At 48.1% G+C, this 22,451-nt stretch overlaps 2 protein-coding genes across 8 annotated transcripts in view; both read left to right on the top strand.

Moving 5' to 3' along the window:
- The window catches only part of ZBED1 (zinc finger BED-type containing 1), a 59,771-nt gene extending 37,607 nt beyond the window's left edge, over positions 1-22,164 (top strand). The window contains exons 1-2 of one of the 7 annotated variants that reach the window (XM_075427731.1): positions 6,327-6,414; positions 13,622-22,164. In XM_075427731.1, the coding sequence (XP_075283846.1) occupies positions 13,673-15,760 (2,088 nt within the window). In that variant the 5' untranslated portion in view covers positions 6,327-6,414; positions 13,622-13,672 and the 3' untranslated portion in view covers positions 15,761-22,164. Of the gene's footprint in view, positions 1-2,916; positions 4,997-6,326; positions 6,415-6,973; positions 7,139-8,091; positions 8,162-8,269; positions 8,614-11,720; positions 13,521-13,621 lie in introns of those variants that run through there. The other 6 variants (XR_012764703.1, XM_075427741.1, XM_075427748.1 and 3 more) reach the window with 6 other exon arrangements.
- The window catches only part of DHRSX (dehydrogenase/reductase X-linked), a 171,214-nt gene continuing 154,992 nt past the window's right edge, over positions 6,230-22,451 (top strand). Inside the window, exon 1 of the mRNA XM_075427790.1 lies at positions 6,230-6,414. Within this exon, the coding sequence (XP_075283905.1) occupies positions 6,303-6,414 (112 nt within the window). The 5' untranslated portion in view covers positions 6,230-6,302. The remainder of the gene's footprint in view (positions 6,415-22,451) is intronic.

The following is a 22,451-nucleotide window of genomic DNA, read 5'->3' as shown; positions in this document are numbered from 1 at the left end:
TGCCTCCACAGCCTAACACACCAGCCACAGCCCCGACCGCACACGCATTTCTGTGTGGGACAGTCCTTGCCCCCTTGGCCATTTCTGTACCACTCTGAATATCTTGACATGGCCTCAAGTTGCGTCAGGGGAGGTCTAGATTGGATATTAGGAAAAATTTATTTACTGGAAGAGCGGTCAGGCACTGGAACAGGCTGCTCAGGGAAGTGGTGGAGTCAGCGTCCCTGAAGGTGTTCAAAAAATCTGTAGATGTGGCACTTTGGGACATGGTTTAGCAGGCAGGGTGGTGTTGGGTTGACAGCTGGACTTGATGATCACAGACGTCTTTTCCAACCTTCATGATTCTATGACATCCAAACTCCATCTCCCAGCTTCCTTGACCTGGCCACCCATCCGTCATCAGTGTGAGGATGCCCTGCTTCTGGTGTGGAGTCTCCTGCTTATCTATAATGGGTGGGACCTAACGTAGCTGGCATGCCAAAAACCAAGGCTCCCACATATTCGTGGGGTTCAGCCCCACCGTTTCCCAAAGCCGCCCGGCCGCGACAGCGGCAAGTGCGTTCTTCAGGGAAGTGCCTGCAGTCAGCGCGGATCAGACCAGTGAACTCTGCCACTGAACCCTGAATACTGACAGCAGCGGTGTTGTCATAGCCCTGCTTGGTGAAGGGGACAGGCAGGGTTACGAGTGCCTGGAAGCTTGTCTGCTGTGTTCTCCTTACAAACCTTGCCTTGCATAATATTGTTCCATGCGGTACTCAAGTATTCTTGCAAGCAGATGCAGCAAAAACACAGGTGCAGATCAGCTCGTGGTATCCAGTTCACGGGGGGTGATTCTGCTTTTTTATTTCCTTTGCATTAGAACGGCACTAACCAAGTTTCTGACGACAGACATGTTTATCTTACGGTATCGCTAAGGAAGAGACCACAGACACATGGAGGGCCTGGTGTCATGGAAAACTCTTGCTTTGGACAACAATAATCTTCGCTGTTTGCTGAACCCTAACAAAATCCTCTTAGCTATGGGCTGGGCAGTGTTGCACAGGGTATGCCACAGGTGCTCGCCGACATCACTATACAAACATTGAAATAACCACACTGCAACTATTGACACTGGATTTTTTTTTTTAACACAAATGAACTAACTGGCAACAAATCCATTTCTACAGTGGGCATAATTTATCTTTTTTTTTCAATAGCATTATTTTATCAGTGTTTGAATACTGCCCGTCCGCCTTGCCTGTTTAAATCTCTCTGAAATTCCCCTGCTCCTCTCCCACCTTAACTAACAGGAATAACACCGTGCCATTCTGCTGCAACAGCTTTTCCCTTACCCCATCCAAGACATCAAGGAGTGTATTAGCCAGGGCTGGATGTGGCACGGAAACTTGACACTCTGCTAGTTATTTTGCTCCAATTTCCTGATGAAATTCAATCACCTAGTTTCGCTCTTGGTTTAGTGTAGGTTTTTGGTTTTTTTCTTCAGTTTTGTAAATATGCTGGATCTTATGCCCTGGTTGCTTAGCATCCTTTGTGTGCAGGACCTTGTCATAGGGCTTTGAGACTTCGTGTATGTTAATCAATCATTTATCTACTTAGAGACATTTTCAAATAAAGTCCCGGAACTGTGTGAAAACTGGTTTCCCGCTGCTGAAATAATGCCGGTTAGTCCTCACTACATCTAGAATTTCCAGATGTTTTGTTATTCTTTCAGCCAATTCACCAAGTCAAGTCAGATTAGACAGTTTGTAGGCTGCTAATACCCCTACTCAGTTCTAAATAGATTTACTATTTGTAACTGTTCCATGACAGTTTGGTTTTTTTTTAACAAAAGCTTGTGTATTTTTGTTAGTAGCTCACCTGCTTTATACTTATGTTCCTGCAGACGTTTTGTAAGTAAACACACATGCTTGGAGATTTTATGTAATTTATATTTTTTTTTTGTTACTGCTTTTTTCTGCGTGCCTTCTTCTGACTCTTTGGTCTCTGAGTCTTGACTAGGCTGCAGGGGGGATCTCACCGTATACAGAGTAGGGGTATACGGGGGGGGGTGTGTGTGCAAACCCAGCCCCAGCTACTCATGCTCCGGGCCTTCCGGACCAGATACATCCTGAAAGCGTGACACGCACTGAATACTCAGATGCACAAATACAATGGTTGCTGCAGGGACGGTCGCTGTAAAAAAAGTCAGCGGCAGTAATAGGCACACTGTGCTTCTTGCATAATAGCTGAGTGGTTTGAGCATTTGGTTGAAGAGGGGAAGTTGTCCCTGTTCCAGGATTCTATCTGCACTTATTAGTCCGTATTTAGTCCTGTTCTTCTCTAGTCTAAAAAGCATAGGGTCTTCAGGGAGTACGGACTGGAACTCTGTCCCCTTGTCCCCATGAACTTAAATGCTAGGCTAAAAAAACCTCAAGATTTCTTTTCTTTACTGTGTTCCTGGGCTTCACATCCTTACGACTACAGCCACACCAGCAAGGGGCAGTTTTTCCCAGTGAGACTATTTTCTTGAAAAGTGAAGTATGTGAAAAAGACCGAGAGGGATCAAGACCTGTCCCCCTTCACGGGCAAATGCTGTAGCACTGGTTCTGTTACGCAGAAGGTCAGTCTCAGACCCATCTTAGTATCTCCCCCAGCGTTACTAAAGAAAAATAACCGTGTCCCATCAGATGACTGCCCACAGTAGAGGAGCCTGCTCTCTGTCCCCGGGACTTCCTACTGCGTAGCTTGCAGACACCTCTCCCCTTGGCAAAGTTTCTTTCCCCTTGCAGGTGCCTAACCCTCCCCAAGCTACTACGGAGGGTGCCTCAGAGCTTACTGCTCTGTAGCGTCCTCCTCCTGTGCTCAAGTGCCCAGTACTAGGTAAGATGATGCCTAGTTTGGGGGGGTACCTAAAAATGACTTTTTTTTTTTTTACAGAGGAGGGGGGGAAAGCATATGCAGCCTGTCAAAATTGTCCGCAGGTGCTCAAACACCCCACATGGATTCCAGATGCAGTCCCAGCCGGCTGTTCCCCAGCACTGCCTAATCTTGTGAGCACCTCCCTACCGAACCTGAAAGCTCCTCGGGCATTTAACTTTATTCACCCACACATGTTAAGGAGATCCTGTTTTGGGAAGATAGGCACTTATCTCTTGCCTCAAGTCCCACTGCAATCCAGCTTAGGAAGACAGGCATTTAAATCTCTTTCAGAAGCCTGAAAAATTAGCAACAGTCAGAATTATGTCTGGCTTCTTCCGGCATGGGCCATCAGCTTCGACATACGTGCAAAACGCAGGGAGCACGTCTCGAGCGAAGCACGGGACTGGAAGCGTGCATTTCACCCTTTGAGAGGGACTGCCGTGACACCACGGACATCTTACGAGACGGCCCCAGCTGTCACGCCGTGCTCACAGGCAAAGAGCATCGACCTCTCCTACTGACCTTGAACCACTGCGTGGTGGATACGAGGAGCTGTCGGCTCCAATTCGCATCTCAAGGGGAGCGAAACCAAGGGGAGCAAACTCACATACATGAAAAGATGTGTCTTAAGGTAGCTTGTCGTGGAACAAGCAAGAAAAATAAGCTGTAACCTCATAACCCCATGGCAGAGCACGTCTGAACTGCTAGGCTAAGCTTGGGTTCGCTTTTGTCTGCTCCGGTGTGCCTCCGTGCCTCGCGCCTTCCTGGCTGTGCAGGCTCTCTTTCAGCTGCAACACCTACCATCCACGCTACCCAATGCTTGCCGACCACGCCATTCTGCTGGGAAGTTTGAGCTCAGGGCTTAATTAGAGTCTCGAGACATCACCCACTTCCTTTCTGACGGCTTGATGCATCTTTATACAAAATGTGGGTGGAAGCGCTGCGATCACATACTGCCTCATCAGTGCCAGTCCTGCAGGAGGGACAGATAGGCTGGAGCACGGGTGGATGGAGGGCTACCAGTTGTTTCTGACGACTTTCCAAGAGGATATCTGTGCTCTTGCCGCAGGCTGGCTTTGCCCAGTGTTGGTGGGAAGAAGGAAGGACTCTAAGCGCCTCAAGGGAATTGGTTGTCTTCTGAAGGTCTGAAGAAGTGCCCCTCTCTGTCCACTGCCCGTACAGCAAAGCTGGGCAATTGGATTGCTCCTTTCGTCCCTTCCCGGGCTCAGGTACCTCAAATTTCATTGATGCAGTAACGTCTCAGTGAGGCATCTAAAGTAGATGGATGAGATTCCAGCCTGAACACTTAAGGCTTCACAGCTGATGATTGCAAGAAAAAAACCCAAAATAAGTAAAGATGGTGACTATTGAAAACCAAGGAAAAAGAGGTATTAGTTTGAATTCACATGTGTTATAAGGCACTATTTTAAATGAATCAAAGACCTACAGCCTTTTGCTAATATTTTCATTTCTCCTCCACTTCATGTCCCATCAGCCTTTAGAAAAAAATAATTTAATGTAGCGTTGGAACAAATTTTCCTCATCCTGTCTGGGAAGCCGTACACATGACTCATGGAGCGCTGAAAATAATTGTAACACCTTGAGAAAAAGTAGTGAGACCAATAAGACCATAACATTAACCCATCAGTTGTTCCCTGCTTAGTCCAATTCTTCGGATAGCGTGGTCTAGAAAAGGACAGAGGAGTATTTATTTCCGTAACTTGAATGTGCATTGATTTATTTTATTATACTGGAGAACCTGAGAAAGCACGGTATACTTATGTACAGATTGTGTAAATACACTGCAGGCAAGTTTCACAGTTTCATGTTGCAAAGGGCTTTCATTAATGCTGCAGCTCTGAGAAAAGGCTTAAAGCAACATAAAGGAGTCGAGATTTGATTTTCGAGATAAGTCGAGATAAGTTGAAAGAGCAATTTACCTTTACTAAGCGTCAGTGTTTCTTCTTTGGTGTCTTTCTATGTGACGCTCTTTCTACCATGTTGGAGAACAAGATACATTAAGAATGAAACCTTCACTGATGTGACTTCATGATGTTCTGTTTATTATTTATGTTTGCATAACATCTTGTGTTAATAAAAAAAATTCATCAGAGATACATAAAATTAAGTGGCTGGTTTTGTCCCAGAGGAACTACACACTGTGTTTCTACTTTACGCGTATTTCTGAGAGCGGACAGAAAGTCAGTTCTGCTGGGCAATCTGATCTGGCATTGAAAAAGTATAGTGTTAATTCTATTTTTTCTAGAAAGTACATTTATCTTTTTTAAAGAGGAGGAGGAGATTACATTTCAAATGCACTTCCAGAACTTTGCGTGGCTCCCCATCGTCCTCAAAGACAAGCTCTTACCTAAGGATTTGAAATCGAATGTATAGGTCCACGTCTCCTCTTGTGACATGGCTGCTCGCACTTCCTGTTCCGTACCGACGCCGACCCGCATGGACGCAACGCCGAGGGTGCCGCCATCGAGACCCCCGACGCCAGCAACCCGGCCGCCTGCCCGCCGGGCTGCTGGGCAGACGTGCTCTTCTGTCCCAAGCGCTCATCGGCCTCGACACAGGGCTGAGGATGGAACACCGACGACAAAGAAAAGACAGCCCAGACAAACCCAGCGGCACGCTACGCGCGACTGGAAAGAGCGCGTTCACCGGGATGCGCGGCGCTGGGGTTCCTGGCGTGGGAAGGCTCCGCGGGCAAAGCTGCCTTCGGAGACACCGGTACCGGCGACCGCCAGGCCCGCGGCCGGGGGAACGGCCACACAGCCACCGAGCTTGGGGAAGACCCCCGAGACCATCGCGCCCAGCCGCCCCGGAGCAGGAGGCCGGGCGGGCGAAGGGGGCGAGGGGGGCCGCGCCCCGGCCGAGCGATGCCCGCGGGACTCGGCCGCCGCGTCGCGCCTGTGCCGGGCTCGCGGGGAATCGCGATACGACGCCGCGAGCGCTTCCCGCCGCGGGGCTCTGAGGGCGAGCCGCGCGCCGCGGCCCGGCCTCGACGCTCCTGCCCGTGGGCGGCTGCCGCAGGCCCCGCGGCCCCACCGGGCGGGCGGGCCGCCCCGCCGCTCCGCTCGCCCCCTCCCCGGCGCCCCGGCGGGGGCAGCCCCGCCGCTGCCGCCCGCCGCCTCCCCTTCCCTCCCCGCGCCGGCCGCGGCGCGGCCCTTCCCCCGCCGCACATGCCCAGAAGGGCGGGAGCGCGGCGCGCCCGGACGCTGCTCTGACAGCGGCGGCGCTTTCCCTTCCGCTGCGCGGGGGCCGCGCCGCGCCCCCCTCCCCGGCCCGGCCCGCCGGCGGCGGCGGCGAGCAGCCACCGTGCCAGGCGCAGGCCGGCCGCCGGCCCGGCTCCTTCCCCGCCTCGCCCCGAGCCAGCCGCCGCGGGGCAGGAGGCGGCCATGTCGCTATTGTCTGCGCTGGTGCCCTTGCTCCGGGTGTACCGCATCGGCCTCCTCGTCATCCTGCACCAGCTGCGCCGCCGCCTCCACCCGCGCTGCCCGCCGGCCCCAGGTGAGCACCGCAGCCGGCGCCGCGGGGCGGGGCGGCTGCGGGCCGGGGGGCGGCTCTGGGTCGGGGGGCGGCAGCCCCTGCCGCGGAGAGGGGGGAAAGTTTGCCGCGCCCGCCCCCGCCCGCCCCGGGGAGCTGCGGCGGGGCCGAGACCCCGCGGCCCGGGCATGAAGGGGCAGCGCAGGGCAAGGCTCGGCAGCGCAGGGCAAGGCTCGGCAGCGCAGGGCAAGGCTCGGCAGCCGCGACCTTGGCCGCAGCGGCCGGTCGGCCGGGCCGGGCCGGGCCGCGTCGCTTCCCCGCAGCGGGGCAGGGGCCGAGGTACCGCGGCGGGCCTTGCCCGGGCCCGGCCGCCGCCGCCGGGCTGCTCCCTGGCGCGGCCTGGGCCGGGCCCACCGCGCCACCCGGGGGCAGCGGCCCGGGGGACTGCGGCTGGCGGGGCGCCCTCCCCGCCCCCGCCGCGGCGGGCCCCGCCCTCGCTGCTGCCGGCGGGTCCCGGCCCCGTCCGGCCCCCGGGCCGCGGCCGCCCCGGACGCGGGGCGGGGCGGGGGGCCGGGCCCGGGACGGGCGGCTGGCTGCACGCCGCCCTGACTGCGGCCTCGGGAGGCGGCGTGGGGGCTCCGCCGGCCGGGGGTCCCCGCTTCTCCTCTTCCTCTTCTTTGCGCTTCCCTGGCGGTTTCGCCTCAGAGCTCGGCTCGGAGCCGCGCGGGCGCAGCCTCTCCCAGCCCAGGTAGGTGCTTAGAGGGCGGGCGGCAGCCGGCACCCTCTCGCCGGCCTCCCCCGGCCCGGCCCTGCCGGGGCTCTGGGGCTGCCAGCCGCAGCCCCCCTGCCCCGGCCGCCCCGGGAGGGGAGCATACCCCCGCTCTGGAAGCTGAAGTCTTTGACACTGTCTGTCACTCGCTGACAGCCTTAAGCTGACAAGAGAGTGGCAGTTATAGTTTTCTCCGGAGGGACCTGAGATTAGTTACTTGTTGGAGAAGTTACGCCTGCACGCTTTTCCTGTCTGGGTCAGCAGCGAGTTTAATACTGACTAGAGGAAACTTTTTGAGTTTACCAGAAAGCAGAGGTCTGAGTTTCCTCTTTCCTCGCATTGCTGTTGAAGACTTTAAAATGCTTCCGAGTTTGTGAACTTCCAGCAAACTGTGAGTCCGGACAGACGTGTAGAGTATCGTCAGAGCTGAGCGTGCAGCTGCGTGCGAGTCAGTGCCTTTTAACTTTCTCTGCTTAGCAGTAAGTGAGCTTTCGTGGCTCTGTCGATAGTTTTAACTAGGGGAACTGTAAAAAAAAAAAAATATCGAGAGGGCATAGTGTTGCGGTAAGGAGATGAGGCAGATGAGGAAATTGTTTTAAAGACTATCTGAAGCACTGGGGAGGAGATGGGACAAGTACACCCACCACACAGTAAAGACTGTGTTTGTGCATTTCATCACACGTGGCTTCCTTGGGTAGCATTTTCTCTACTTAGTATTCATTCCCCGTGCTTCTGCGATAGGCTGGGATTCTTGTTCTGAAAAGACAGAGATAAAACCCCCAGACAGAGAACCGTGGCGACAAAAAGGGCAGATGTGCGTAGAGTTTGAAGTCATCTGAGCATTTTTCTAGCGTTAGTTTTTCTTGGCAGAGTGGAGCTGGGTATTGTGCCTAGGGTGTGTAACACTTTCCAAATCTTTTTTTGAACCGCAGAGAAACAGCATGACGAAAATGTGACCCGAGTGTTTTGTTGCAGTCCGTTCTTAGCTGCTGTTATAAAAAAACAAAACAAAACAAAAGAAGTGTTGAATTTGGAGATGCAGGAGGAAGGCGGTGAAGATCCAACCTGGGAAATGTCAGCTGCCTTAGTAGAACCAGGGCAGATTTGACAGAAGTGGAAAGTTTTCTTTCAGCCCTAACTCGGAGTTGTTTCTTCCAAGGACAAGTAGTTTCTTCCTCAGATAGTTGTTTGCGTGCAGTTGCCTCTTGGCAGTTACCTGCTGCCTTGCTTTCCCTCCCTGCGTCCAGCTGTTGCTTAAAAAAGTGAATCAACTTGTCAACGGGAACTTTTTTACCCAAATTAACGTTGTTTCCATAATAACTTCAAAATAGCAACTGCAGTGCAACAAAAAGTGAAAGTTTTCTTTAGAACATGCTTAATTAAAGCTTGGATCAGTAAACTACAGCCACTGTAAGAAAACACCAAGTAACTTTTCCAGACAGTAACCTAGAAAGGTGCGTATGTTTAAAATTTTGTGTATCTTTTCGAGGGGGTGTCCGTAACTCTTACTGGTACAGGCGTTTCATTGTCGGGGTGCCTTCCCAGGGAGAGCCTGGAGGGGGGGAGCAGGGCTGGGAAGGGCAGGGCAGGACGGGGCAGTCAGCTGTGCCTCCGATCCCGTCTCCTTGGGCCCCGTTCCCCTGTTGGAGCTCTCGCTCGTCTTGCGGCAGTGGTGCAGCTCTCCCGTGGAAGGTTTAAAAGAGGGATGCGCAGCGGGTCGACCTTGAGCTCCGTGGGTGAGCAAAGGGGTCTGGTATCAGTGCAGCCCTGCTGCCTCCAAATTTGCCAAGAAAAGCTTGCTTTCTTGCCCTGCCAGGGAAGAAGTGTTCAGGTTTTCTTTTCAAGTAAACCAAATTAGTTTCATTTTTCTTTTCTCTTTCTTTACCCTGACTTAGAGTTGTGTACTCCTGGCACTTGTGCTTTTGTGTGGCTTTTAAAGGTGACCACCTGTTCTGTCACATCCTACTGGGGTTCATCTAATTTTTATAGATGGTGTTCAAGACAGTTTTTTGGGGAAAGAGGGCAGTTTGAGCTCTGAAAACTAGATTCACTTCAAAAACTTTATAATTGTTTTGAGTTGCAAACTGGAAAGATAGTAATATTCACTATGAAAATGAGCTTCCTCGCCCCGTTCCCCAGTACAGAGCAGGAAAGTTTGTCTGAAATTCTGATCTTCAGGTGCAGGGAAGGGAAATACAGAGCTGAGAGGATAAATGGGGTGCAGCCAGTGATTGCTTCGCTAGCTAAAATCAGTGTGCAGAAGTAAAGGAGAGGAGGCTATTTATGTTAAAACACCTTTCCAAGTACTAATGGTATAAAAGGTATAACTGCTGATATGTAGTGTAAACTGTGGCAGTGTTCGGTGGTCTAAACAATTAGGAGTTTCATTGAAATTACTTCTTGGATGTTTTTTTTATGGTGCATAATTGTAATTAATTGGAGGGAGAAAAAAAAGCCCTGCATGACTAAAGATCTTGAGATAAACAGTCTTTTAAAAACAAAAATCTGATCAGTGGATTGATAAAGGATGAACTAACGTTAATTGTGACACCAGGATATTAACACTGGAAGCGTGGTCACTGAAAGTCGTCTTACTAGTAACAAAAATGTTTCATATAATACTAGTAATTTCTTTTGGTATTTTAAAAGCTTCTCAGTGAATTTATTTGGCATCTTCCTCCTGCATTTTCTCCTCTACTGTATGTTTCACTGAAATTTGGCAGGGGAAGGCTTAAATGCTGAATATTTCGTAGTTTTGAAGTCCTTGGTGATTAAATTTGGTGTCTGTGATGTGTAGAAGAAGGTGGCAGCATGGCTGAGGTTCAGAAGACCTTAAAGCTCTTAGAAGTGTTTGGGATATCATTCGTATTTTTAATTTGCCCCAATTTCTAGTTAGTGAGTATCACCGTTTGTATGAAGTTTCTTTACGATGAATCGTGAAATATTAGTTTAGGAGCATGCATCTCTTAATTTCAAATCGTGTATTTTGAGGGCTTTCACTTTATATGGGTGAAGCATAATGGCAGACCGAGCGCTTCCTGCACGGAGCCGAGCGAGCTGTAGGCTGTGGAACATCCACAGGTGGGTAGAGAAGCGACCAGGTAGGAGGGATCGGTGGCAGGCAGAAACCATTAACCCCTCTCCCCCGCACACGCACCCGAGAGGGTGATCCGGGTGGTTTCAGGGGTGAGGAAGCACTCGTTCCGTGGTTGGCCCTGCGCGGAGTGGGGCAGGGCTGGCGTGGCAGCAGTGCCGGCCATGCGGCTCGGCAGAGTGCCATGGCTGTGCACCCCGCATGGCCTCACGTCCCCGCGCTTGATTTTGCACCCGCGGGGCTCTCGTGCGGGTTTCGAGCCAATTCTCCTGGCCACTGGGGAAAGCGAGCCCGGCGCGGTGTGAGGGCGGCAACCATGGCCTCCGCAGCACGGCCTCGCGATGTTTCGGCCCCAGCCCTGCCCCGGAGAGCGGAGGTGCCTGGGCCAGGAAACCTGGGCCATTACTCCTCCTCGTCCTCCTCCTCCTCCTCCCATGGCAGCCAAGCCCGCTGCGAGGCCAGCAGAGGAGCCTGCCCACAGGCTCTGGAAGGCCTCAGCCCCACTGCCGGTGTGGGCCAGCAGCATGGGGAGGGCAAGGAAAACGGCAGCTGCTCTGAAAGTGTGCTCTGTTCCAGCGTGGGTGGGAGTTCAAGGGAGAAAGGAGGAGGCACGTTTGTAGCTTTAAGGCTGCTGTGTGCGGAAGGGTTTTCAGCAAACCAAAGTGGCACTAGTTTTCTGTCAGGGGAAGTTCAGCAAGCTAAAAGAGAGCATTTCCATGAGCTGCCCTCGTAACAAGCTGCAGCACTTCCCAAAGGCGATGAGGTGCTTCATTCCCAATGGATTTCATTCTGCAGGGTGCTGGTGTCTTCAGTTTGGTTCAGAGTTGAAGCTGCTCTGATTTTTGCCAAGCCTAGGCTATGAGCGCTTTGTTTCATTGAGAGAGGAAAAATTAACCTCTTATAGGAAAATGAGAGGTGTAGGTTTTGGTGTTTTTGTTTTTATTTTTTTTCTTTTTTTCCTTTTTTCATCGTGCCAGTTTTGTTGTGTTAGTTACAAGAGGCAGGGATGATTAGCAGTTTATATTCGAGCTATTATGACAGCTGAAGTGTGGTTTACAGCATTATAATAAAGGCTGTCTTGTGCTGGCGTATCCTTAACTGTGGCAACGCTATTCTGCCACTGTTGCCCGGTGCCAGATCCATCTCAAAATGATGGCAAAGCTGTAACATATGTATGAATGAAGGGGGGGGTGAGTCTGTAACACTCTCTTCCTCTAATTTAGCTTGTTTTTTATCAGTCTGTGATGAACTTTTTATGATCCAAGGTGTGTCATACTAATTTTAAATATTAAAGATGCATCAGTTCTTCTATTACAGTGCCTTCCTCTCTGCTTTCAGGAACTGCCACATAACTGCAAAGGAAACTGTAAGATTTAATGAAATACTTGGGAGCCTCTATACTGCCTCAGGACACCATGTCAAAGACTAAAATGGAGGAATCTAAAAGCAATAAAAGTACATCCTGATATGACATATTTTGTCAAGGCACAGTCTGATGCTGTGGCAGGGTTATAGCGTTATACATTACACCACTTGGTCTTTCAAAATTGTCAGTTTTTGTGGGACTGCATACCTTGGTGCTGTTGATATACACATCTTGGAATTAGGCAGCATTAGTGTGTTAATCAATAGTTTATCCTGGCAACTTAAAAGGTGCTGAGTAAATCACAGTAGAGGGCCTGCTAGCAGTCAGAACATTGCCCCTGTCAGGAAAAAAAAAAAAAAGCCTACACCCAGAAGTAAATCTTCAGAACCAATGCAATAAAATGCTTGCCCTGCATCTCTCATTCTGCTTCTAAACCAACAGCTGTGTTATTAAATAAGTATGTTTAGTCTTGGAAAACCTGTCTTTGTTTTTTCGTTCAAGACGCTCAGAAAGCGCTGCAAATACCAGCTGTAGTTCAGAGGGAAGATGTTTTCTCTTGGGAATGTTCATCAACGGCAGAAAGCACACGGGAGAAGCTTGTACACGTACCTTTTTTTTGGATATTCCCTTGCAGCACTATGAAAAAGTCAGATTGTTTCTTTCTCCCCCAGCCCGCCAGTCTGAGCACCCAGGGATTTCTGGGCTGGATGCAGGTGCAGCTCCTGACGAGCAGAGAAGCAGCAGTGCCATTGCTTTCGGGCTGGCTGCAGGGGTGCTCCTGATGTTTCTCTCCTGCTCTCTTCCCCTGGGTTTTAGTGGAGGAGGCTGCATCCGTGTTTACCTGATGGCTTCCTCCTCCTTCCCGATCCTGGCCAGGCCGCTAGCGAAGGGCTTGTTGCTGTCGCAATGGCTCGGCTGGTGGTGTGGAAGGAATGGAGAAGCGTCAGCGTGCAGTTGTGCTGTGCTGTGGCGTGGCTTTTTGGTGTAGCGAAATCAGCTTGGCTGCTGGCACTGCTGTGCACAGAGACGCTGGTGGCTTCAAGTTGTGCTTGCCATGCTTGCCTGTGACCGTTTGCACAAGAAGTGTTTTCCTGTGCAGATATTTAGGTTCAGATTGCCAGGTCTTGCCTTATCACCACGCTTATCTCCACCGTGTCACCCCCTCCCAACTTCTGTAGCCTTTTGAAGAAACTACAGCAAAATTATCTTCCAGCTTATGTGGGTAATAACATTTATTAGTGCTTCCCTGTCTGCTTTTCTTGTAATTATAATGCACTGTTATTCCAGGAACCACGACTGTGAACTAGTAGTTCAGGAGATGGCTTTGATTTCAGAAAGAGGAGGACAGGAAAGGTGTCAGATGCGTATTGTTGATCTGCATGTAGGTTCAAACTCCTTTTTATTTCAGTCAGAAAACATCTTTGCATTTCAGAGGAGCAGATTAATGCCATAATTTGCATCACAGATTTTTTTTTTTTTTAAGCAAATGCCGGAACAGTTAGATCGAGCTAACAAAACTTCTGTCAAAGTAAACAAACAATAAAACCTTTGCTCCTTCAGTATCAGGTTTCAGTTGAAATAAATGTTAACAGTGAAGTCCAGCAACTATTAGGCAAGAGGATGTTGGTCTAGCCCAAACTATAACCTAGGAGGCAGGCAAATTCTGTGGCAGATGACGGGTCTGTGTGACAGCAATGCATCAACTCTGTGGTGGTGCTTACGCTTTCTCTACCCAGAATTATGTAATTCCAGAAGCAAGATTTACTCAGGTCTTCTAACTCAGTTTCACAGCAGAACATGATATAGTGAACCCCTTTTTAATTTTTGACATTCCGATTGGCTTCTTGTAGGTCACACTTCCTGCAAATCTCATCTTTAAATTTGCAAATGTAATTAGTAAGGTAGGTTTCTTGATTCGTTTGCAGAAACACTGATTTCACATAGTTAAGTGTGGTCAAACTTGTGCTTTCTCATTGTATCTTTATCTTACTGCCTTTATCAGGTACTCATTAATGAGTGAAGGATCAAAAGGTGGGACGGTGGCCAAGAAGCGATGGAGAATAAAAGTTTAGAAGGTTCCCCATCAGACCTAAAATTAGTGGCTCACCCGAGAGCAAAGAGTAAAGTGTGGAAGTACTTTGGGTTTGATACCAATGCAGAAGGATGCATATTACAGTGGAAGAAGATCTACTGCCGTATTTGCATGGCACAGATCGCCTATTCAGGAAACACGTCCAACCTCTCCTACCACCTTGAGAAAAATCACCCCGATGAATTCTGTGAATTTGTGAAAAGTAACACTGAGCAAATGAGGGAAGCCTTTGCCACTGCGTTTTCGAAAATCAAGCCAGAGTCGTCGCAGCAGGTTGTTCAAGATAGCCTCATCATGAAGACCTACCAGAACTACGAAAACAAAAAGCACCAGGAACTGACATCTGCAGTCATCAGCTTAATTTGCGAGGGCATGTATCCGGCCTCTATCGTTGACGAACCCACCTTCAAGGCCCTCCTGAGAACGGCGGACCCCAGGTATGAACTCCCAAGCCGGAAGTACTTCTGTACAAAAGCTATCCCTGAAAAGTACAGTGCCATTCGGGAAATAGTGCTGAAGGAGCTCACTGAGGTTCTGTGGTGTGGCATATCCACGGACATGTGGAGGAGCGAAAACCAGAACAGATCGTACGTCACTGTGGCAGTTCACTTCCTCAGCAGCAGTCCTGCCAACTGCCTGGCGGTGAACTCGCGGTGTTTGAAAACGTTTGAAGTACCGGAGGATAATACTGCAGAGACTATCACGCGAGTCCTTTATGAAACGTTCATCGAGTGGGGGATCAATACAAAGGTCTTTGGTGCTACAACAGATTACAGTAAAGACATTGTGAAAGCTTGCTCTCTCCTGGATATTCCCGTACAGATGCCTTGTTTGGGGCACACTTTTAACGCAGGAATACAACAAGCTTTTCAGCTCCCCAAGCTCAGCAGCCTTCTTGCCAGGTGCCGAAAACTGGTGGAGTATTTTCAGCAGTCTACAGTCGCAATGTACATGCTGAGTGAGAAGCAGAAGCAGCAGAACATTCTCCACTGCATGCTGGTGAGCGACCGTGTTTCCTGGTGGGGAAGCACGCTCGCTATGCTGCAGCGCCTCAAGGAGCAGCAGTTCGTCATTGCGGCTGTTCTCGTGGAGGACAGCAACAACCACCACCTCATGCTGGAAGCCAGCGAGTGGAATACAATTGAAGGGCTGGTGGAGCTGCTGCAGCCTTTCAAGCAGGTTGCAGAGATGATGTCGGCCTCGAAGTACCCGACGATCAGCATGGTGAAGCCGCTTCTCCACATGCTTCTGAATACTACCCTGAACATCAAAGAGAATGATTTGAAAGAGATCAGCATGGCGAAGGAGGTGATCGCGAAAGAGCTGTCAACCACCTACCAGCACACACCTGAGATAGACATGTTTCTCAATGTTGCAACTTTCCTGGATCCCCGCTACAAAAAACTGCCTTTTCTTTCAGCCTTTGAGCGGCAGCAGGTTGAAAACAGAGTGGTGGAGGAAGCAAAAAGCCTGCTGGAGAAAGTGAAAGAAAATACCTTTAGGACTGAAGAGAAATTCTTCACTGTTTCAGAAGAGCCCCCTGTAAAAAAAATCATCATCTCCTCTACTCCTCCTCCTACCAGCGTCATCAACAACATGCTCGCAGAGATCTTCTGCCAGACGGGAGGCGTGGAAGACCAGGAGGAATGGCACGCTCAGATTGTCGAGGAGTTGAGCAACTTCAAGTCACAAAAGGTCCTCGGTTTGAACGAAGACCCACTGAAGTGGTGGTCTGACAGACTAGCGCTGTTCCCAGTTTTACCAAAGGTTCTTCAAAAATACTGGTGCATTTTGGCCACGAGGGTCTTCCCCGAACGGCTTTTCGGCTCTTCGGCTAATGTTGTAAGTGCAAAGAGAAACCGGTTAGCCCCGGCTCACGTGGACGAGCAGATCTTTTTGTATGAAAACAGTCGGAATGGGTCCGAGGCAGAACCGGAGGACGAAGATGAGGGAGAGTGGGGTTTGGAACAGGAACAGATTTTTAATTTAAATGACTCGGTAAACGTAAACAACAATTTCTTTAATATCCGAGACAGTGGGTTTGTTTAACAGGACTGCTGCGGTACATTTAATAACAAAGAAAAGAGGTATTTGTCTTAAGTTACCAAAAATACTTCTGTTTTATGCTATGAATGCTGTAAATATTGAACAGTTGTAACAAACTTGATTTAGCTTCCATTGTCTGTGTTTTTCCCACTGTCTTAAAACATGAATGACTTGTGATTAAACAGCACTGAAATGAATGAGGAAATAAATTCTACAAAAGACCGTGATTTCTGACTGTGGCCCAGATTTCGGAAAGCACTTATCCATGTGCTTTTTCTCCACTTGCTTCAGTGGGAGACAAACACGTGTTTATGTGCTTTCTATCGTAAAAATATTTTCCTGAATTAGGACCCTGAGCAAGGGTGTTTTTAAGATTTATGCATCTGTTTGTAAGTCTTGTGTGACTCGGGATGTTAGCTTTAAATTTTGGATTTTAAAACATTATTTTTAATATCCGTAAATCTGAGCAGCAAAGATTTTTAGAGTGTGTTGATGCTATGGAATGAAAAAAGATCTTGAGCCTGATTTTTCTTTTTCACTACCTCATGTCTTAGGCCTGGTCTATGCTAGAGAAGTTCAGCTGGTATAATTCTGTCAATTAGGGGACTGATGTATTGTTACTTTAACTGATACTGTGCTGGCATAGGCTGTAGCGTGGATGCACTTACACTGGGATAAGTTATTTTTCTTTCCAGTGCGGTGTAAATGGTATAAACACTTTTAAACTGGTATTGCTGTGTCCACATTCGTCCAGTTTTACCATTTAACTGCAGCAGCTAAATGGCAAAACCTTTTTTTTTTTGTGTGTGTGTGTCTAGGCAAGCCCCAGTTGTAGTCTCTTGTGCTTTCACAAGGCAGTGACGAAGTGCTGCATGGGGTCAGGGCGGCGTGGCATTCCCTTCCCTTCGCTTCGTGCTGACGTTGGGGCTGATGCCGGGTGTGCGAAGCAGGCAGGGCAGAAGGCATCTGGGCCCTCGGCGGCCGAGGCAAGGACGGATGGACAGACGGATGGAGGGAGAGGGTAGGGAGGCATGTATGGGCTGTGGGGCTGGCAGTCCATCTATGTTATAAAATGCTGAACCGCTTAATTTAATTGGGGACTTCGTCCAGGGTAGCTAGAACATTTTGTTGGCGAGAGAAGCAGAATTAAAAGCTTTAATATTATGTAAATATATTTAAAAGAAGGGGACCCCTCCAATTCCCCACATGTATTTAGTGAGTCTTTAAGACTGTTTCTGATTACATTAGCACTTAAAAACTCCTTTTTTTCCTCCTGTCTCTTTCTGGTTCAGTTTGGAGAGTGGACTTTAGTCCGGTCCAGTCTAATGTTTGAGTACTGTTTCTGATTAGTTGTTGTGTATTGTAATTGCTCCATTTGTGTCTCTACACCTAAAGTGTTTTAAGCCCTTTTGACAACTTGGCAAACAAGAAATAAAGAAAGAAAACCATCCCGAAACCCCCCACCTCTTACGAAATACTGCAGGTCATAAACAAGATTAGAGTTCACACTTGGCACGCAGTGGGATGGCAGCCAGCGGTTTTCCCTGAGGTGCAGGGGAGGACTCTTGTCCAGTTACAGTCAAGGTTTGCTTGGGGTTTTATTTTTGTTACTGGTGTCTTGTCCCCAGCCTTGGCTTTAGTCTACAACTATGTAGAGCACAGCATTTCTGGAGAGAGTTGGGCTTTTTCATCGCTGTGGTACGCATGGACATTCAGTGGTAGAGAGGGCCCAGCCAGGAGGAGCAAACAAAAAAGGAGAATGGCAATGGAATGGAATCTATTGCCATACCGCTATTTTATGTTTTGGTTTAATAGTTTTGGCAAGTTTGAGGCCCCTGTGTTCTGTGTAGGTGGTGGGAAGGGGCGGGTGAGGAGGAAGGATGCAGGTTAAGGTAGAGGAGCAGTGGAGTGAATAGTAGTGAGCTAGCTGGCGAGTTTAAGCCCAGGAGAAAGGCATTGAACAAGTGGTGTGTCCTGTATTTGGCTGTCGGTACCTGGGTTTTTGCTGTCCAGCCCCCTGAAAATTAATATGCACTTGTACAAAGCGCACGCGCAGTGCATCCCCGTTGGATGTTGCTGCTCTCCACGTGCACTGCGGAGGTGTGTGTGGTCGCCCAAGGTGCAGAACACAGGCTTGGCCTGAATGCCCGCAGGGATGCGGGTGATCTGCGAGGGCAGCAAAGGCAGGTGGTGGCGGGGAGCGAGACACAGCAGGTCCTTTTTTCATCTTACCAGAGCTCCTGTGATGCCCCTGTCAGGAAGACCTCTTGGTTTTGACACCCTTTGAGTGGCAGCTGGTATCGGTTGTGTCCGCTCGCACCACCTCCACCTGCCACCACCACCGCTAGCCCTCGAGAGGCTGCGCAGGTGCTGGTGCGAGGCGTGCGGATCCTCTCCTGCACGAGTGTAGTTCCCAGCCACGGCAGAGCCCGGAGCACCGCTCCCCTGGTCCGCGTGCAGCCTGTCCTGCTTGGCAGCGTCCGTCTCCTGTTTCCATCCTCCTCCTCCTAGGACTGAACATATGCAGTGATGCTTACAGGCAGCCTTACTGAGGTCGGTGCAATGCGCTGCGCTCTGCCTTCCAGCTTTCTTTTTATTTTTTGGTATCCAAAATAAAACTGTAGTCGGTTCAATTGATGTGTGTCAGCATTCTTTAAAAAATAAAAAAAGGAGAAGAAAAAGAAAAAAAAAAATCACAAAGCCATTGTTAGTCCTACCCATTGTCTGTGAGATTTTTATTTAATGTTCTACGCCTGGAATATTGTTAAATAAACCAGAAAAATAAGTTAGTTACTAGATTATTTGTCTGATGTGTGTTCATATCTGCAGCACTTTATGACTTTGAACTCTTCCGCAACAAGGGGAGGTTATATTCTAAGGTTTTGAAACTATGCATTTATTTTGCTTTTGATCCTGTAAGTTATTAAAAAAAAAAAAATTGCTGTACAAATCTTTTGGATTAAAAAAAGAATGAAGATGAAAAATACCCGCAGTTTAGATGGTTTCTCTTGCTTGTTTTTCATTTAACGACACAACTTTCTGTTGTTCAGTTGGGTGGAGAACCAAAGTTGCAGAGCTGTTTTAAATATTGCTACAACGTGAATTAAACCGTGGTGTTATTGCCAAGGGTGGACCCAGAACACGTTTCCAAATTACGCTATTAAGTCAGATTTATGTTCATGTTTCCTGACAGCTAATTTGAATCTGCAGCCTAATGTTTCCTTTCCTCTTTGGTACAGCAGAGACCTCTTTTTGGAAGGGCAGTAGAGGAGTTTCAGCTTTTGACTGCGTTCATGCTGGAAAAGTGCATTTTTTAACAGGCTCTCAAAGTATGCACTTCATGTTGAAAGAGGAGTTGCCTTTTGCCACCAGCTAAGTATTTCAAATTCAGGAATAAAATCCAGTGGGGGAGAGAAGGTTTCTTAGGGTTCACAACGTAACTAAAGGCAGCTCTGCATGGCCGGCCAACCTCTTCACACATTTCGCCTCTGTCTGCCGTCAGGGATTACTGGGAAGACAAAAGGAAAACCCTGAACCAAACTGAAGCTGAAAAGGTGAATTTTTTCCAGCAAACCGTGTCTGAGATGTCTCGGTTTAAATGAAGGGAATAAAGTTCTAGATTATTTGTGGAAAGGGCAGATTACTTTTAAGTTTCTGTCGCGACAGTGTATTAGATTAATTTGGAGGGTTTTCTTTAATTAATGTCATGGTGGTCCAGTTAGCTTTACAGGAGCATCAGTATGCATTTGTATTAAAAGCAAAAGGAACACTCAACTGGTTATTCGTAATATTTTATAGGACTTCTGAAAACTTAAAAGTGACGTGAAGTTCATGTTTTTGTCCTGTTTGTGCAATAGCTTAAGAAAAAGGGACTGCCTGAGGACGTCGTTTCTGAAGGAGAGGAAGCGTATGGATGTGAACACAGAAGTAGTGTATTTTACAGATTCCAGGACAACTGAGTAAAGGAAACTTTATGCTGGAAAAACTGCATTTTAGTCTCTGCACACCATACTCCTTTCGCTGGTCTCTCTTTCTGAGTGTCCTTCTCAGAGGGTGACGTCTTTCTGAAGGTATGGCGATGCCAGTTCTTGGTGGTGCAGTGCTATCTGATATAGGCTGTCTTTTTGGCTACGCTGAGAAGACTTTTGCTTTGGCTCCTGGTCTGTTCTGTTTTGTGGCCTTTTTTTTCCTTTTTTTTCTTGCAGTCCAAGACTGTATGGTCTGTCTCACCGTATTTCTTCTGAAGACTAATCCTACGCTAAATTCAAGATGTGTTTTGTTTTTAGGGGATGTAGGGAAATTGCAGAAATTGTTTTTGCTTTTTTAATAACATTATTATTTAGTGCTGTAGAGATAATTTAAAGATACAGTGTAATTTTATGTGTGCCTTAAAAGCATATCAGTAAAGCGTGTTGATATGATTTAAACTGGAATTTCACAAATTCCCTACAGGTGCTGTATATTGCTGTCATTTTTACATACAAAAGCATTTCTTTTAGGTTGAACAATAAAAATCAATTAAATAATAGATTTTTGCTGCTTCTACAGTCACTTTCAGTGCCCCTGCAGTTGAGTTAAAATACTACAAGGGAACTGAGTGTACTGCTGAAAAAAAAAACAATCCACTGTCTTTCAGCTTACCTTGTGTTTTAAAAACTTTTTTAGTGATAGAATTTGATTTATGTCTGTTTAAAAGTGCAAAGGCTGTTGCAGAAACTGTTTTCACATGAGAGTCCCTCAGCCTCTGAAATGTTAATATTATGATTTTTGAGCATTTGTATTGACATTTCCAGGGAGGGTGGTATTGATTTCCCTGGCTGCCAGCAGAAAAGGTCAGTGTTCACAAAAGCGGTGCTGCCATCTGCAATGCTTTGAAGTGTTGATCAGACGTATCGTTTTTTCGGAGATGTTGAAAAGACCATTACGTGCTGGACACGCGTGCTGGTGTCCATCCATTGCAATTAGTACTCACCTCCAGCGACTTTAAATTGCAAAATCTTGCTTGATCTAAGGCCCCTCTGTCCTGTCTCCTCTCCCTGGCCCTCCTGGGCAGAGTGCCGGGTGGGAGCAGCAGGGAGGAGAAGCCCTCCTCTCCGGCCTGTTTTCCTTCTCTGTCAGAGAGACTGTGCGTTGAGAGCAGGTTGACTTGGTGTGAAATGAGTTGAAAGTAGTCCTTATTCCAGCCCACTGGGGCTACAGCACCCGTGCCACGCTGCGAAAAGGCAGAGCTGGCGATTCCTGCCCCCACAGCGCGGCACACTGGAACACGCTGCTCGGCTGGGCCAAAACTGACTCCGTAGCAGGGAAAATGCCAGGGAATCGGGCTCGGCGCAGCTGGGAAAATATGCTCGGAGTCTAAGGAATAATAAGCAATAGTTGTCCTTGGTGCATGTCGGGGTGGAAACAGGATCTGTGCTGCTCAGGTTGTTTGGGTTTTTAAGGTAAATAGCGTCACAGGATACTAGTTTGTGCTCTAGGCTGAAGCTGTGCCTGGGAAACTTTGTGATTATTCAAATACTTCTGTATTTAATGCTGACGTGGAAAAGCGTGTTCTGTGGCATTCAAATAAAGATTTTATATAGAGGTTAAAGCTACAGTTCCTATTTGATGGGTATTTTGGGGGTAACATTTGTAGTGGTTATACTGTTGCAGGTACCATGGCCAGAGGTGCACATACCTTCAGCCGTCAGAAGCGGTAGGGCAGTCCTGCTTTTAAGTATACCAGGGAGAGGAGGGGATACTTCATTTGAAATAAATTAAGAATTGTTGTCTTTATTTTAACACTTTTAGGTAGAAGACGAATTAGAATGCATCTGTAAATGTTTGTGATAGTATAATAATTCATGTAGGTGTATCTGTAGTGAATTAATTCCTTTGGTTTACTTAGGACACTGAAAGTATGACTGTATTTGTCCATAGCTGTGTGTGCATGATGTTATGTTCAGCAGTGACTCCCCAAGCAATGCAGAATAACATTGTTTTTGAAAAGGCAGTTTCTTTACATATGATTTTCTGAATATGGTATTGTCCCCAAATACATGCAGTCAGGAATGAGAAATTCATCTTACATTTCTTTGACAGATGCCGCTTTACTTTTAAATTTTAGACATTTTGTGTCTCTCTGTATCACCCTGTTTTTACAGACGCTGGAACTGAAAAGGTTTCATTCTCTTTTTTTCTTTTTTTTAATGTGCTTTTTTTCTCATGAGTCATCAGTGAGGTTTACAGTGGTAGGAATTCAGAGTCATAACAAGGAAGATGTCAAGTCAGCATCAGGAAAGCTTGTGCCAGAAACATCCCATCCCGTGTCATGAACGCTGTGCTCCAAGGAAAACCTTCGTCTTCTCCAACGTGGTTTTCCGATGTCTCTGTGTGTGTGAGAAAAATAAAAGCGCTTTTGCAAACAAGGCACAGTTGTGTTTTCTGGGTGATAGTCCAGTTTGCTCGGAGCTGGTGTGCTGGGATGCGCACGAAGGTTTGGCCCCAAATTTAGGTTTCTTGGGTGCAGAGCAGAATGTATATAAACAGGAGGATCTTAATAACAATTAAATCTGAAAAACTCAGTTGCTTCATTGATGAGAACAAACGGGAAGCGAGTCCATCTAGGAAAAACGCTGAAGCTGTAACAAGAGTCCGCAATTCCTGTCTGAAACCCTGACAGCATTTACAAATACTAAACGACTAACCCTCCTGT

This window comes from Opisthocomus hoazin, chromosome 1, assembly GCF_030867145.1.
Source record: "Opisthocomus hoazin isolate bOpiHoa1 chromosome 1, bOpiHoa1.hap1, whole genome shotgun sequence".
Taxonomy (NCBI): Eukaryota; Metazoa; Chordata; class Aves; order Opisthocomiformes; family Opisthocomidae; genus Opisthocomus; species Opisthocomus hoazin.
The sequence above is the reverse complement of the archived record's forward strand: the minus strand, read 5'-3'. Positions and strand labels throughout refer to the sequence as shown.